The sequence below is a fragment of the Kogia breviceps genome, chromosome 4, assembly GCF_026419965.1.
Source record: "Kogia breviceps isolate mKogBre1 chromosome 4, mKogBre1 haplotype 1, whole genome shotgun sequence".
Classification (NCBI taxonomy): domain Eukaryota; kingdom Metazoa; phylum Chordata; class Mammalia; order Artiodactyla; family Physeteridae; genus Kogia; species Kogia breviceps.
Window position 1 is genome coordinate 9,043,190 of NC_081313.1, and position 17,361 is coordinate 9,060,550.

Consider the following 17,361-nt stretch of genomic DNA (forward strand, 5'->3'; position numbering starts at 1 on the left):
CTGGTTGAAAGCAAGAGACAAGTTCACCTCAAGCCCATCCCAAACTGAATTCTTAAGGTACAACATGAGTGATGCCTTATGGGCAGGGAGGGAAAGGGATAATTATGTTCATTCCTAAGACTCTCAAGAGAAGAGGTGAGTCTGCCATGCATGAGTAAGTAGCCAGCGCCTGGGAAGTATCATCAGGGGCTGGGTCCCAAGAGCTGGGATGTCACATCCAAGAAAGAAAATGCTGCAGCTGACACTATAGCCATGGAAAGGAAGATGGCAGAGAGAGAAGTGACGAGAGGCAGGTATTGGAAGGTATAATAAGAAGGGAATGTATTATTACACGATACTGAAGCCAATACGTGTGGTACCCATGGTACTGAGCTTCTGAGAGTTATCTGTAGCTATGTGTCTATATTAATATTGTTTTGAAGAAAATGAATGGTAAAGAAAAGATTGATTTATGAATATCCCAAACCCCAGGCATTGATATTAAATGAATGAGGAATTGAAGGTGGACGTCTTGATATTTTCCCTACATGCCCTCAGTTCTTCTAAGAGGTTACACTCTTTCGTGTGATAAGGCAAGTTAGCCCATGTAACTATTAGTGACCAAACTCAAGAATTCTTTGCTACCGTGAATCCGTTTCTACCCACAAAGAAGGTCATGAAAATTTTTTGGTGAGAACCGACCTGGAACAGTGTATATTTGTAAAGACCCACAGAAAAAGACCCTCCTAATCTCTTTCCCAAACATACAATTGCTTTACTGTAACCTTTGCCGAAGATAACTATTTTCCTCTGTAATACCGTAATTTAAAAATGCAAGAGGTTCTTTTCCTTTGGGGACAGGACCAGCTACGACATTACAGGATTCACAGGGGTTTTCGTGTGACATATTTGGGTATCAGCTCCCTTAACTGTCAATGACAGTGCTTTGAAAAGTCTCAACATGTCAGTCTCCCCTGAAAATGAAGTAGCTCAGCTACGCAAATAGAACGGAAAGCATTCACAGCATCTTCAATGACTATACTTACATCTATTCCTCTGTCTTTTGTAGCGATCTTCAATGACCCCTGAGCCCTTAAGAAGAATTTTTAGAAGAAATACCTTTCTAAGTCCAACAGTTCAATGGAACTGGCCTTTCTCTAACATCCTTAGAAACTTTATTAGAAGTGCACTTCTCAAAATTGGACTTCTCATGTTTCCTAAGGACCTTCTCATTATTCCAGATTTCTTTCTTATTGTAACAAACTCATCATACCTTCCAGCTCCCTGCAGCCAAGTTCTGCAGGGCGCCTGCCGCCCCTTCCAGCGTGTCTGCATTTGAGCACTCAGAGAGCAGTGTGAGGTAGGGTTTGACTATGGATGGGTGCCACAGCATCTGGATCCCTTTTGGTGGTTCTGCACAGTCTGGAAGAGGTCCTACTCCATCCCACTGGTGGAAGAGAAATGAGAGAGTAAACAGCTTTAACATCTTTACACTTCCCAGTATTGCCTTCGGCAAACATCAAAGACAGAAACAAAAGCAGGGTGTCATGACATTTGGTGAGCATCTACTGTAGGTAGGATACTGCATCAGCAGTCCAAGGACCACCAAAAATGGGAGAGACATTCCTGCCCATCGAGAGCTTATGATGGAGGGTGGAGGGGGTTGGAGCATGTACATAAGTGATTGTAATTGGCAGTAGAATGGCTAAGCCCTCTGAGAATAATTCTAGCACACTGTTACGGGAAGGAAGGAGAAGACATGGGTTAATTTTAATCGGTCAGGGTGGAAGAAAGCTAAACATCAAGGCACCATACTTTACCGTAAGCATACTATAGGCATAGTATAGTAGTTAGTAACTATCAAATGCCCTCACTTCTTATACACAAGTGTTAACTGTGATAAATTCCTGTATCACTTGTAAAATACATATTCTGTCATTGCATCTATGGGCATCAAACAAATGCCAGAATGGACAAAGGAGAGAAAATTGTTACGGTTTATTACATACATTGACGTGAGCTATAAACAAATTTTGATCTTATAGAAATTCTGATGTTTGCTTTGAATTGAATCTAATAAATAACAGAATATGTAATTAAAAATTAATTACATATACATTTTAAATTATGAATTATATGCACAAAAGCATATCAGTAGAGTCTTAAAAATGGAGATTATGTAGCAGTTTGGACAAATGTTTATGATAAAAGTAAAATAAACAAAGCAGGATGCAAGGTAGTAGGGGGTTTGTGTTTGATTCCAAATAAAATGCATAGTAAAAAAATGTAATGATAATAAAAATGTATTAATAAAGTGTCTTTCATTTTTTTCTACCTTTCTAATTTTCTGTTTTATTATCCTTATAATTTAAAAAATATTAAAAGTTCCAACAATGATTCTGATCTTGGATCACACATAGCCTTTTTCTTCCATTAAAAATAAAGGCAATGAGTATAGTGAGGGTAGAAATAAAGTAATATGTGTAGAAAAAATACTCCCATATTCATTTTTAAGAAAAATCATAGTAAAACAAAAGAATTACTTTATAGTATCAGAGTGGGAATATTAAGTTATTTAACTGCTTATTTGTGTTTATTAATGATTGCTTAAAACATAATCTAAAAGACATATATATCAATACTAATAAGCTTTCTCACAGATATTTTATGTACATACATATATATGCACCTGTGTCCATATATATGTATGTATACCTATGAAAACAAAATTGTATTTCAGAATCTGTGTAAGTTCCTTAGTTCTGAAAATTTACCTGGAAGAAAATATAGCTTACCTCCTATCCTCGCAACAAAAATAGAAGTGTTGATAGAAATAATGAAAAGTTGTTTAACAGTCACAAACTCAAGAATTCTATCACTTATTTTCCAAAAGAAAAATTTAAAAGTCATGCCTTCTTTTTCTCAATTATGATACGGCTTAATTTAGTTCAAGGCTAAAGCTCAGAGATGAATGACATCCCATCGGCGGGTGACAGCCATCCCATTAAAGGTCATTTTCATCCAGAATGTCACTGTTCTTTCAACCAAAGGCACTTCTAAACCCTTCAAAGCGGACTTTGCACCTGTACACAGCCTATCAATAAAACCAGTCCATCTCTTTTAAATACATAACAAAACAAACTTGAAAGTGAACCAGACTTGTCACATTGCTCCTGCTTCATTATTTGAGATTGGCTCACTGCACCAGACAGAAAGAGCACTAGGCAAAGAGAACAGCCCTTTTGTACATTTGATGACTTTGATGATGAAACAGGAGTGATATTGTCGTCTCAAAGGAAACCAGCTGGGGGTATTGAATCTGTCGGCTAGCTAGTGCAACAGGAAATGCAAAATTATTTCTTTATTTTTTTTTCATTTTGTTATCTCCTTAATACTTTTAAGCTATCACTTTCATATAAAGATTTAGATTTCATATAAAGATTTAGAACTCAACATGGATGGAATTTCCCTCTCATGTAAAAGCCAACATAACAGCGTGAGGTATAGAGAAGTTTTATTTGCACACTCATTACAACATGTGACAGACAAACTGTAAAAAGAGCAAAAAAAAAAACAGCTGTGTTATCATTTGCTGGGTTTCATCTGGTTCTTTTTTGCTAACTTCTGTGCTAAATAAAACAGGATAAATGGCTAAATCAGTGGACAATTTTCTTCCCTTCTGACATGTGATCTATGTAGCTCTTAAATACCTTTTATTACAATCCTTTTTTAGTGGCTACAGAGAGAATCTGAAGGAAATAAAAGGAAAACTGATGTGAATATGGATAGCCTTTGACTGCAACAAAAGAAGTTCAAAGGGGATTCTCTGCTATTTCAGAATGCTGATGGCACCCTGGCACATCGACACAGAAGATACAAAACTATTTCAAAGCCAGTCAGTGTATCCTGCCTTCATCTGGGTACTTTATTCAAACATTTATTGAGTTAATAGGGAAAGCAGTATCTACCAACTGTCCATTAAAAAATAGATTTTCATCACCTATAAAAGACCAGAAGTCTTCTTTAACAGTTGTGCTAACACACCTGAGGTCATGTCGCCTAGCCAATCAATACCAACAGGACTACAGGGCAATGGTGACATCAGGATCAGACTGAAGTTGTGAAACAGTTCTGCATGTGAAAACGTTTAATGCCAACCTTCTTCTAGAGCGAGGATCCACGAGAAATCAAGGGATAGGCAACTATTTTACCAAAAAAATGGAAACACCTCATTTATAAATTTAAATACTAGATGAATTTATCCTAAAATTTCTTCAAAACTGCCACATGGCTTGAAGGCAAGCAGTGGCTAAATCTTTAACACAGTCAAAACACTGATCACACAGCTATTTAGTCCTAAGAACACAGAACTTAAATTTATAAATAAGCCTTATGCAAACTATATTTGTTTTTGACTGTACCTTGAGGGCATATTACCAAAAATTTTCTAAGAACTTGAAATATGAGAATAATATCTAAAGAAACAAAATGTTGTCAGGTCAGGAGGGAGAACTTTCTAGTAACAGAGACAAGGCACAACCAACAAAGTATTTCCAGGAAACCAACAGGGGCAATGCTAGCAGAGTATTTTTTGATTATATTGGCTGCATTATTGCCAAGTTGTGACATATAAACACACACACATACACACAGAAGTGTGTGTGTGTTTCTGTCTTCATTTATCAGGTTTAAGTTTAAAAATCAAACAGAAATTAGACAAAGGGAAAGCAAAAGAAAAAGGAGAAAGGCATTTGTGGTTTTAAAAAGTTTTCTTGGGCTTCCCTGGTGGCGCAGTGGTTGAGAGTCTGCCTGCCGATGCAGGGGACGCAGGTTCGTTACCCGGTCTGGGAAGATCCCACATGCTGCGGAGCGGCTGGGCTCGTGAGCCATGGCCGCTGAGCCTGCGCGTCCGGAGCCTGTGCTCCGCAACGGGAGAGGCCACAGCAGTGAGAGGCCCGCGTACCGCAAAAAATAAAATAATAAAAAAATAAAAAGTTTTCTTCCAGCACAGGGGAAATGTTGAGTGAAAATATCCCTTCCTCCTCATAGTTTTACTCCTTAGGCTTGAGAGTTAAATAAATGTTCCTTAATTTTAGGCACATTTAAAATTTTATCTGTTATATTTTAACGAATAGAACTTGCAAAAGTTCTAGCTGTTCTTGATTCTTAAGGTTAGTACTTAAATGTTCAAATTATACTTTATGCAGGTCATTCATGTTATTAAATAGGAAAAAACCCTGATCATCTCTAGCATTAAAGATCCTCTTATTCATTGTCTTATTTATAGGAATTGAGAATTTACAAATATACTTCGAGTTTGACAAATTAAGGATTGAGTGGGTTATACCAGAGTATTATAGATTTTTTCAACAGATAACACTTTGGATTGGGACTTCCCTGGTGGAGCAGTGGTTAAGAATCTGCCTGCCAATGCAGGGGACACAGGTTCGAGCCCTGGTCTGGGAAGATCCCACATGCCCTGGAGCAACCGTGTGCCCCACTACTGAGTCTGCGCTCTAGAGCCCGCGAGCCACAACTACTGAAGCCCGCATGCCTAGAGCCCATGCTCCGCAACAACAGAAGCCCACGCACCGCAATGAAGAGTAGCCCCTGCTCGCCACAACTAGAGAGAGCCCACACGCAGCAACAAAGACCCAACACATCTAAAAATAAATCAAAAAACACAAAAACATGCATTTTTTTGGATTGAATGTTGGGTGTCCCACCCAAATTCATATGTTAAAGCCTAACCCTTAATGTGATGGTATTTAAAGGTGAGGCCTTTGGGAGGTAATTGGGTTTAGATGAGGTCATGAGGGTGGGGCCCCTATGACGGGATTAGTATCCCGATAAAGAGATGAAGGGACCAGAGCTTTCTCTTTCTGCCACGTAAGGACACAGCAAGATGACCATCTGCGAATCAGGAAAGAGGCTCTCAATAGACACCGAATCTGCTGGCCCCTTGGACCTCCAGCCTCCAGAACCGTGAGAAAGAAATGTCTGTTGTGTAAGCCACCTGGTCTAGGGCACTTTGTTACAGCAGCGTGAGCTGAGCAAGACAGTAGTCACAGTAAGCACTAAGAAAGTTTGGTGTCAGTGTTACGAGGACCCTCCAGCTGCAGCCTGGCTGTCCTGCCCTGGAAGCTCTTTGGGGGACAGGCTGGCAGCAAAGAAGGAGTGTGTAAGGCAGGATTATGTTGACAGTAGATCACAGAACAAACCAAGAGACTGACTTGTCAGCCCAAGTAGCACCACATTCACTAACATATTATCAGCACTTTTGTTTTTCACTTATATATATATATATTTATCAGACTATTTTCCATTATAGGTTATTACAAGATATTGAACATGGTTCCCTGTGTTATATAGTAAATCCTTATTGCTTATCTATTTCACGTGTAGTATTGATAGTTGGAATCTGTCAATCCCATACTCTTAATTTATCCCTCTCCTCCTTACCCCTTTGGTAACCATAAGTTTGTTTTCTATGTCTGTGAGTCTATTTCTGTTTTGTAAATAAGTTCATTTGTATCATTTTTTAAGATTCCACATGTAAGTGATATCATATGATGTTGGTCTTTCTCTGACTTACTTCACCCAGTATGACAAACTCTAGGTCCATCCATGTTGCTGCAAATGGCATCATTTCATTCTTTTTTATGTATCAGTACTTTGCTTGACTAGCTTTAAATGTATGACTGTACAACTAATATCAATAAAACAAATGAGGGAACAGTTTATATCATTCACCATCCAAAATTGTTAGAATTGAAAATATGTATTCTCTCTCCAAGAAGGTAGTGTGCTCTAACATTTTTAAAAAGGAAGAGAATAAGGTGCTCTCATGTTAGAAGCCAAGGGTCTGCTGAAATCTGGACACTGGTTTTTGAGGTGGTCACGGTCAGGGAAGGAGATACACACTGGCCACTGTAAGGAATGCCTGCTTAGGAAGAAAATCACACAGCTGCGGGAATGGGCTCAATGTGTGGGTTTTTTAAAAAGGCCTTTCTTTAGACTGGCTTTTAATACTTTTACTTCTCCTTAGGGCTTAAATTCTATTTTAAAGATTTCTCTCTTAGTTGGTTTGAGGATGGAATGATGGAAGCCATTTGCTCCTTATACGAAAAGAGAGGTCTGACTTAGGCATAACAATCAGAAAGTTCAGGGACGTCCCTGGAGGTCCAGCAGACTGTGCGCTCTCAGTGCAGGGGGTGTGTGTTCGATCCCTGGTTGGGGAACTAAGATCCCACATGCTGCATGGTACCGTCAATAAAAAAAAAAAAAATCAGAAAGTTCAAAATCCAAAAAGTAAAGATGTCTGTACACTCTACAAAGAGACTGTGTAAATGGATTCTTTAGGGGATGGTGGCTCACGAGATTAATTATTACATTCATAAAAGCCCCTACTGAATGAGCAGAATTAACGAGGGAATTTCAGCTCCTCCCCCTGAAGGAGCTTACAACTACACCAGTTTCTACTTCCAAGGCACCGGGCTGGGTACCACGGAGGTGCTAAGAAGACGTTCTCGCTTACACGGAAGAAGGATTTACAATCCGGGAGGAGCGCTACTAAAATACACAGCTCTTTCTGCCGCATATGTCACAGCCATTCCAGTCTATGCACGGAAAAGAGCTTTCACTGCTATATCTTTGGAACACAAATAGAAAAGGCCTCTTCACCAGCGGAATGCATTTCTAGTGCCTAACTTTGCCTACCAACGACAGAGAATGACAGTCAGCATGTGTGAGGGCTCACTTTTCTTTTAAAGGGATTTCAGTGACATAAATGGGCCAGAGGTACCGCAAGGGAAAGGGAGTGGATGTGCAGTGACAGGAAGACAGTCTGATTTTAAAACCCCACTCTTGCCTCCCAGCTGAAGTTACACATCACAGAATGTAGGAAGAGAAAACGGCTCTAAAATGGGAAACTTGTCAGGGAATGTTCCTTCCTGCAGGGTTTGGGTAAATTAGGCTGCAGCCAGTGCTAAATACTTGGAAAAGCCACAACCTAAACACAGTCCATCCACTGTTGGCCGCTTCTGCTTGATCTGGTTTGAACAGCAGTAACTAATTGACTTTTGCCCTGACCGTGTTTCACCATCACTTTCAGCTAGTGGGGGGAGGGGAGGAGGAAAAGGAAGAGGGCAAGGGAATGGAAGTAATGCTTATTAAAAAAAAAAAAAAACTCCAAGCAACTGTCAACAGCCAAAAGAGAAATGATTTTTGTGTTGACGCGTGGGAACTTGGAAGGAAAGTGTAGCTCGGGCGTCTGACTTCCCCTGGGAGCCGTTCAGAAGACGTTGACTCCAGGGAGCCTGAACCTACGGAAAGAGAGGGCAGAGGTGATGGCCAGTGACTCGTATTCATGTGGTACATGTGTCTCCAGGCTCTCCTTGCAAAAGATACGGGGAATTTTGCATTTGAGAGGTTAGAAATCTGTCTTAAAGGTGAGATCGGCTGATGGTGTTTCCCAAACAGGGCTTCAGAACAAAAGACATTCAGGGACAGCCTTGCTGGCTCACCTCCGTGCCTGTGTGGGCGCACACCCCTCAGGAGAAGGCGGGAGGGAGGCGGGTGATGCCGCCAGCTCCAGAGATTGGCACAAGGTGGCCACTGTGTTGTGACCACAGAGGAGAGGAGTGTTATCAAGGCTGGTCTACATCACCGGGCTCGCCCGCTGCTTCCCCAAGTCATCCTGATGGAACCAACTGGAACACTAGTAATGCTCACCTAGAATTCTCTCTGCTCCTAACTTCTCATCCACATCTAGGGAAACCTGGGCTATGACCCACCCCACTACCTGCTTTTTCAAGGTACTCTGTCCCTGACTCGCCAGCTTCCTTGAAGTAGTCCTGTAGTCTTGTTTGTTTATATCTTTGGTGATACATCCCTCAAAGACAGTCTAATACAGGGGTTTTCAACTGGAGTGATTTTAACACCCCAGGGGACAACTGGCCACGTCTGGAGACAGTTTTGGTTGTCACAACTAGGGAAGGCGGTGCTACTGATTGGTGTCTGCTGGGTAGAAGCCAGGGCTACTGCTAAACATCCCACAATGCCCAGGACAGCCCCACGACAGGGAATTACCCGGCTCCAAATGTCAACAGTGCCAAGGTTGAGAAACCCAGGTCTAGCCTGTAAGACACAGACCATTGACTGGTGGCGTGGAGTACTGAACGGTAAAATGTAAACACAAACTAAACGAGACACCCAAAATTGAGCGTTAAGTCTGTAAACCCACTGAAAGTGGAAAAGCAGCATTTCTAGGCGATGGGATACATTTCATATGAGAGGCGCAGAGGAAGGAGAAGCGTCTCACTCACAGGGTGTGGCGAAGGACAGTCACCGCACAAAAATGTGCAGCCGTGGTCTTTGCGAGCGCGTGCCATTTATTGCTTTGAGGACATGAAATAGCATGTCTTGAGTCGCCAAGCTCCTGGCATATGGTGAGGTGACAGCAGAGCGAGTCTACACTGCTACCAGCCCTGAGGAAGGAGCGGCAGCTGAAATTAGCAGATGGTTGGAAAGGATACGGTCTTAAGCCACAAACGAGAGAGTGTGCTTACTAAGAAGGAAACGGAAACTGCCCGGGAGAAAGAAAAACAACCTGTGATATTAGGAAACGAGGACTTAAAAGCATTAAGAAGGTCACAAAGGGGCAGATCCATCAGGTGATAAGAAAGCAAATCAAAATGTACTCTCACTGTCTGTCCCTGGCATCCCAGAGTGATTAAGACAAAGTTTGGCTATGTAGCCAGAGCCTTAAAAGCATTCTTTGTAAAAGTCAAACTAGATGTTTTGCTTTGAAGAATTGATCCTGGAGAAGTGATTAAGGATAGAGGCGAGATTTAACTACACGGATGCTTATTGCAGTTTCTCTTAGTTAAAATTTGGGAGCAAACTAATTTTCTGGTCATCGGGGACTGGTTCATACAACAGGGCAGACCCCTACAATGGCATTCTTGGTAGGCCTTCCACATTCTGGTGTAGAGGACGCTTTACTGGCAAGGAGAGAGGTCGCGCAGAGCCAAGTGATAAAGCGTCTACAACAGCCTGCAGAGCGAGGCAGGGTGGGGGCTGTGCCCAGTCACCTGGCTGCAGGTAAGCGGGGGCTACACTGTCTGCAGAGAATTTGCAAACAGCAAAATGGATGAAAGTTGGTCTTTCTTATTACCATGTGCAGACAATTCTAAACAATTTCAATGATAAAATATCCCTCCTTACTGAGGTAGAGAACTCCTACTGCACCCCCTTAGGATGCCACTGTACCCCTTTTCCCTTTGGTTAAGAGAATGCCCAAGGTTCACCTAGGGTCACGGTTGCCCCACAAAAATACTACACATCCCAGTCTCCCCTGCAACTCAGGTGCTAATGTGTCCCATCCAGATGGAGAGGGTGTAGGCAACAGTGATATGTGTGACATTCCGCGGGGGCAGTTCTAGAGGAAAGGGTTCTCCCCTCTGTCTTCTTGGCTCTATTTCGGCTCCTGGACTCTGGATATAGAGCCATCTTTGGACCATGAGGAGGAGGGCAGCATCCTAAAGAGGTGAGCATGACAGATCTAAGGAGCCTCCGGAGATTCTGCAGACCAGAGCCGCCAGCAGCGCTGACTTTTACATTAGCGGGAAATACACTTGTCTTCTCTAAGTCACTGTGAACTTGGCTGTCTGATGTGGTATGATGGGTCTTAACTCACACTCCAACCAATATCATATAATTGCATTTTGAAAGGTTAAACAACACTATGCGTAAATACAGAGAGAGATCACAAAGGATTAGAGGCCCAGGTATAAATTTTTATTGTGGCTCACAGAAGGGAAGACGATGGGGGTGTGTGCATTATTTTCTTCCTGTAGCTTATTGCTATTCTACTCGTATATTGTTTACATATTACGTGTGCCTGTATTTATTAATATACATATTTATAAAATTTTTTGAAGTTATTTAAAATATTTTTATAGATATACTATTTTTACTTATAATTAATATATATTTTGTCTCAAGGAGAAACTTATTTAAAATTTAAGTAAGTTTAAAATTCAAATCTGCAATGTACTGATTTAAACTAGCCATAAAATTCATTTTTGTGCTTTGGGACATTGATCGCTATTTATTCTCAGAGTCTCACTTCTGGGCCAACAGCATCCATGGGACACAGTGGGCTATGTGTGAGTCTCTTGAGGCGGCCCCCAATACAGAGTCCTGAAACTCCAAGGAAACTTTTCAGGGGATGGGATTTCATGGCATCTAATCCCATTTATGTATGACACACACTGACATCTTCAGAACTAAGCAACTTTTAGTTTGGTGCGATCAAAGTACTGCTTCTCCAGGGGTACTTTGAGATACGTGCATCTACACTTGTTGACATGAACTGCAAGTTCTCAGGTGATCATCATGATCTAGAATGTTCGTTAGGTTTGCTGGTGATCACAGAGTCAGAAGGTACTAAAATGCAGCACTGCCATGGGAAGCTGAGGAACAGCCTGAACCACAAATGGAAAGAGAGGGGCCATGCAGTGCTCCTGGCTCACAGCAGCCATGGAGGCCAAGTGTCCCAAGAAGACAATGGATGAGGCTGGGACCACCGACCGGCAACAACCCCACAGCAAGAGCTAGAGGCCCCGGTGGACCACAGCTGGACTGCCAGTCAGCACAGCTGGGGCTGGGCCTTGGGCTAGATGTCAAAGATGGACAGAAGACCCGCACAGCCTTGCCCCTCAGGAAATTCTCCCTCTAGGAGATCAACTGCTGTATGTGACTGATAATGTGATAAGCACTGGAGGAGAAGTTTAAGTAAAACCATGCAGATGCAGATTAGAGAAGGATTCCCTTTTTACTTGGGAGAACTCTCGAAAGGGTGGAGGTGATGTTTTACTTGGTTTTGAAGGATAATTGTCCAAGGAGTGGAAGAAGGGAAGGGGAATGCTGGACAGAGGAGCAGCATGAGCAGAAGTGAGGAGCTGGCCTGCGGGATGCTGGGATGGGCTGGGATGGGCTGGGATGGTCTGGGATGGGATGGGCTGGGCTGGGTTGAGGTGGGCTGAGATGGGCTGGGATGGGTTGGGATGGGCTGGGATGGGCTGGGATGGGTTGGGATGGGCTGGGATGGGCTGGGATGGTCTGGGATGGTCTGAGATGGGCTGGGCTGGGCTGGGTTGAGGTGGGCTGGGCTGAGATGGGCTGGGCTGGGCTGGGCTGGGCTGGGATGGTCTGGGATGGTCTGGGATGGTCTGGGATGGTCTGGGCTGGGCTGGGCTGGGCTGGGCTGGGCTGGGCTGGGCTGGGATGGGTTGAGATGGGCTGGGCTGGGCTGGGCTGAGATGGGCTGGGCTGGGCTGAGGTGGGCTGGGCTGGGCTGGACTGAGATGGGCTGGGATGGGTTGGGATGGGCTGGGAAATTGTGCAGGGTAAAGGCCTTGAGCTTCTGTGAAGACATGTCTATAGTCATGGAAGAAATTAAGGGGCCTTAAAGGGTTTACACGGAAGCCCAATACTATTGCTTTTGTGGATAAGATATCATGCTGATATCTTACGTGAAACTTCCCACAATCTATGCATTTGGCATCAACAACCTAGAAAAGAGATGAAAAAGAGTAATAATACTTCTCTTAAATTGATCCCAGCTCACTAAACAAAGAATATCAGGAGAGAGAGAAAGTTGATCATATAAAAATGCTGGATCAGAATCATCTTTGAATTCTGATAGGTTGACATCCTCACCCATGTGGATATATAAATATCTCTGTGAACTAAAAAATTCACAGGTGATTCAAGCAGAAGAGAGATTTTTGAACTCTAGGGGATCCTGCTTGTTTTACTTCTGTTTTTCTCTGCGGGTTTCTCTGTACACAGTCAAGTTCACACAGAGTAGGTCTTGAAGGCCCAGGTCTGCTCGGGCCATCAGCCAGCGGCATCCTGTTACCTCTAATCCATGTTTGAGCGACACTGATCCCCGGACACCATCGCAGGAACCTTGGCCACGTCCCCAATAGAAAAACAAACAAAAATGCTTATTTCTACAAAGGGTGGGAAAGCAGCTAAATCAATTTTGTCTACTGCTATTTCCCTGGACCTCAATCTTCAGATTGCCACCCCTGCCCTGCTCTGCCAGGCTGCTGGCACAAAGTCCTGCCAGCGGCAGTGAGGACTGTGCCGGGTGAGATATGCCTCTTGGCACATGACATGTAGACTGCTTTGGCGGAGGGTCTAATTGAAAAGAGCTACTAGAGAAACCAGTCATTTCTTATAATTCAGCGATAGGCACTGAGCACAAAGTCAGAAATTAATGAATTTGCAACGTCCTTTTGGACCAGAATAAGATGCATAGAAGTGTCCAATACAGCCACACACAGGGGCTTACATCTGATGGTACCATATCATATATTTTCTTGAATTATCCCTATCAAAGATCTAAAAGAAAAAAGTTTCCAAGATTTTTATTATAACTAAATCTGACTTGCAAAGTATAGTATTTTCCAAAGGTACAGAATACCAATGCCCAAGGTGAAAGTCAACATAAATTTCTGGAATTCAGCAAGTGACAGAGTCAATCACTAAACCAATATTATGATTTTCATCACTTTTGCTTCCTGGTAAAATCTCTGGCTCCTCTGTCCTGGGAAGGATCTGCCATGGATTAGATAACTTTTCATTTTATCTTATGCCTTTCTCTGAGGCAACTCAAATTTAAGAGAAAAAAAACCATATACATTTGCATAAACAAACACTGACTTGGTCAGTTAGTTCCTTTTTGAATATTATTTTAAAATAATATTTGAAAAGATTACAATTGTAATGCCCATTATAGAAAATTTACAAATACATATAAGAAGAATCAGTCACTATCTTCTGTCATCTTTGATGTACTGCACTTTTTCTAAAAAAACATTTTTTGTACATGCATATATTTTGTATTTGCCTATGACACATATTTTACTAAACTGGCCAGGTTTTATCTGAATTGTATCTATATCTATATACCTCTGTCTTCATTTCACTTTGTATTATACTCTTTCTATAATCACTACCTATTCTTTAAAAAGACTGACTTTATGAGCAGTAGAGATTCCAGGGGATGTATTATATCTGACCATTTTTATAGCTGCAAACCTAGAACTCCATCTGTTTACATCCTCATTAAACTTGATACTGAATTTCCTGGCACTTCAAAATATTTTTGTATTATGTAGGAGAACAGTTTGAAAACATTTTTTAAAACTATCATTTGGTTGAAATAACTTTGAAGCTTCCTTATAAACAACAAAGTTCCATCGTATTTTAACTTAACAGTGGTTTCAGCAAAACTTTCTTAAAGAAATTCTTCTTGGCGCTTCCCTGGTGGCGCAGTGGTTGAGAATCTGCCTGCCAGTGCACGGGACATGGGTTTGAGCCCTGGTCTGGGAAGATCCCACATGCCGTGGAGCAGCTAGGTCCCTGAGCCACAACTACTGAGCCTGCGCATCTGGAGCTTGTGCTCTGCAACGAGAGGCCTCGACAACGAGAGGCCCGCGCACCACAATGAAGAGTGGCCCCCACTCGCCACAACTGGAGAAAGCCCTCGCACAGAAACGAAGACCCAACACAGCCAAAAATAAATAAATAAATAAATAAAAGAAATTCTTCTTTTCTCCCTTAAAATAATATTGTAAGAAGAAAAACGGAACAGACCGTACACATTTTCATTTAGATTTCAGGCAAAAATCATAAGATTCTACTCATCACTTTAGCGGACTGAACTTAGAAGAGAGCTCACTGACGTCATAAATTATGGTTTGAAGTACAGCGTTCTGAGGTGGAATATCGCTCACCATGAGGTTTCATGGAAGCAGCTAACACCTTGGAAGAAGGGCTCTATCTTGGGGTGATGTCCACGAATATTCTCTTCTGACACCTGGCTTCTCTGGACCCAATAGACTCCTAATCTCACCTGTCATTTGAAAGACCTCAAGCCACGTGAGCACACCTTGGCAGGGTTGGGGAAAGGGTTCAGTGTCGGGGCAGACTCTTACTAAAGGAGACACGAGGGCCAGGCACTGAGGCCATCAGAAGTGTGTGCTTCAAAATCTAAGCCATAGACTAAGAGAAAACTATGAAATCAGAGTGAATTTAACCTCAGTTTAAAGTTTGTCTTTCTTTCTTTTCTTTCTTCCTCCTTCCCTCCCTCCCTCTCTCTTTCTCTCTTTCTTTCTTTCATTCTGACTGCCAAGGCTAATGTCCTATTAATGGACTTCCACAAATATGATTTCCAAAGTTGCCTGGGCCCATCCCAGAGGTTCTGAATCGTTAGGTTGTAGGTGAGATTCCGGTGATTTTGATCCAGGGCAGACTGTAAAGCACTATATTCTTGCCCATAGGCTTTTCTTCCTTTCAACTTTATTGAGCTTGCTTTCCAGGGTAAAGCAGTGTAGGAACTGGGCCCCATGGTATACAATACCACAAAAGGAAACCATGAGAAGAACCCGTGTACCTTTGTTAGACCATCTTTAACTTATTTGATATTGAAAAATATTCAGAACCCGTAATAGTTTGGCGCCCTTAAGTACCAGGTAGGATAACTGAAGTGTGTGACGTCACTTAGTATAATACTTGGCACATGGCAGATGCTGGCTAACCACTGCATCCCCCCTGGTAGGAGGGTCCTAAGAGGCAGAATTAAGAACCACGGCTCAATCCTCCCAAAAGGCTCCTCCAATTCAGGGGGAGATGGAAGACACAGAGCACTGATCCAGGACAGGAGAAAAAGCAGGGCTGGGGATTTACTTCTCAGAGCGGAAGGTCACCGTCAAAGAGGCGACGAGCCTGTATCTCCTAAATTAGAGGCGTGTTTAAGCTGGAACATACAGATCCAGAAGCTGTAGAAAGACCTGGAGCCTCAGGGGCTACAAACAGCTTGAGAACTGTAACCTACAAAAATGCTCACACTGACACATTCAAGTTCAATGTAGGAATTATATTTAAGGACACATTCCCATTAATCCTTACCATGAATAAAATAGTTCCTTTAACCCTCACTCGGAGTTAAACTATTCCAAAAATAGTTAAGAAAATAGTGTGCTGTGATCTAAACAGATATTTTTGTACATTTATTTTGAATTAAAACCCTGGTAAGAGAGCGTGTTGGGGATTCTGTCCCACTTTCTCAGTCACCCACTCCTGAGGACAGTCAGATCTTGGGTTAATAGGACGCTCAGCAGCTGGAGATACGACTATAGCGTCCAGGGCAAGGCTGGAGGTATAACCACAGTGGCAGGGGAAGGCTGGGCACGTGACCACAGTGTCCGGAGGAGGAGGGAAGATCTCAGTAGCAGGGGTTTCTGGCAGCCGCAGGACGGGCACTTTTTCTCATTACTCCCTTCCCTGGGGGCCTGGCGGGTGAGGGGTTCTACCTCCCAAAGGCTCCCGAGGGGCAGGGCTGGAGGCTGTTCTGCTTTTGCCAAGGCTGAGAATCACAGCCTGTGGGCCTTTACTTCACTGCAGGGCAACCGACAGCTGCTGGAGGAGAGGCCCTTCCATTTTGAAGAGGCCTCTCCAGCCGGACAGCTATCTGGAGTAATCGGAATTGTCCCCCAGGGCCAAGCTTCTAATGTCATTGTGTTGGGAGGGCTGTGAATTACTCCGTTTTCCAACAAGAAGTGCAAGATTGCATATCCAAAAGGTCCCAAATGACCTATACAATACATGTTGGATTTCTGTCCTCTCTCCTCAGCTTCCCTTCTCAGATCACACCTATGCTGTGCAACTGTACCACCTGCACGGCACCCACCTGGCCCCCGCAAGGATCGCAATAAACGTGTGCATCGACCCAGAAGAATCAGCGCCTGCATCTGACTCGACTGTGTGAGCTGGAGCCTTAGAGCTTGCCCTGGACTCAAGCGGCTCTTCCCCTTTTTGAAATTTCCTATCTTGGCGTGGCTGCAGAACCCGAGGGGAGTCATGTAATGCTCCACTGTCTCAGCTATGAAATCCCCGCGGAAAGCCTGTGCAGATGCATTAGTGATGTGACCGCATGTTAGAAACGCAGAGCCCTGCACCTGCAGACACAGACGAAACATGCACGTTGTGATTAGGGCAGGGGCTGATTGCATGCAGCTGCGAGTCCCCACATCACCTGATCTTGAGATTTCTTTTTCTTCTTCTTCTTGCCCCAGCACCCGGAGCTCTCTGCATCTTTGCCATTGGCCTCACCACAGAGCAGCCCGTCCAGCTCATCTGTGCCCAGGTGCTGTCCCTGAGACGTTTCTGCTGCCAGCCGGTAAGAAAGGTTCCTTAAAATGCACACACAGTTTTCAACGGTCTGGAGAATCCAAAAAAAAAAAAAAAAAAGGAGGGGGAGTGAATAAAAACTAACCAGCACTCCTCCACCCAGAAAAGCAATCC

The 17,361-nt window shown here is 43.1% G+C and overlaps 1 protein-coding gene across 1 annotated transcript in view; it reads right to left on the reverse strand.

Moving 5' to 3' along the window:
• Window positions 1-17,361, reverse strand: part of CTNND2 (catenin delta 2) — a 961,852-nt gene that overhangs the window by 117,442 nt on the left and 827,049 nt on the right. The window contains exons 15-16 of the mRNA XM_067030803.1: window positions 17,093-17,278; window positions 1,253-1,426 (exon numbers count right to left, since the gene is read on the reverse strand). Coding sequence (XP_066886904.1) covers window positions 1,253-1,426; window positions 17,093-17,278 — 360 coding nt within the window. The remainder of the gene's footprint in view (window positions 1-1,252; window positions 1,427-17,092; window positions 17,279-17,361) is intronic.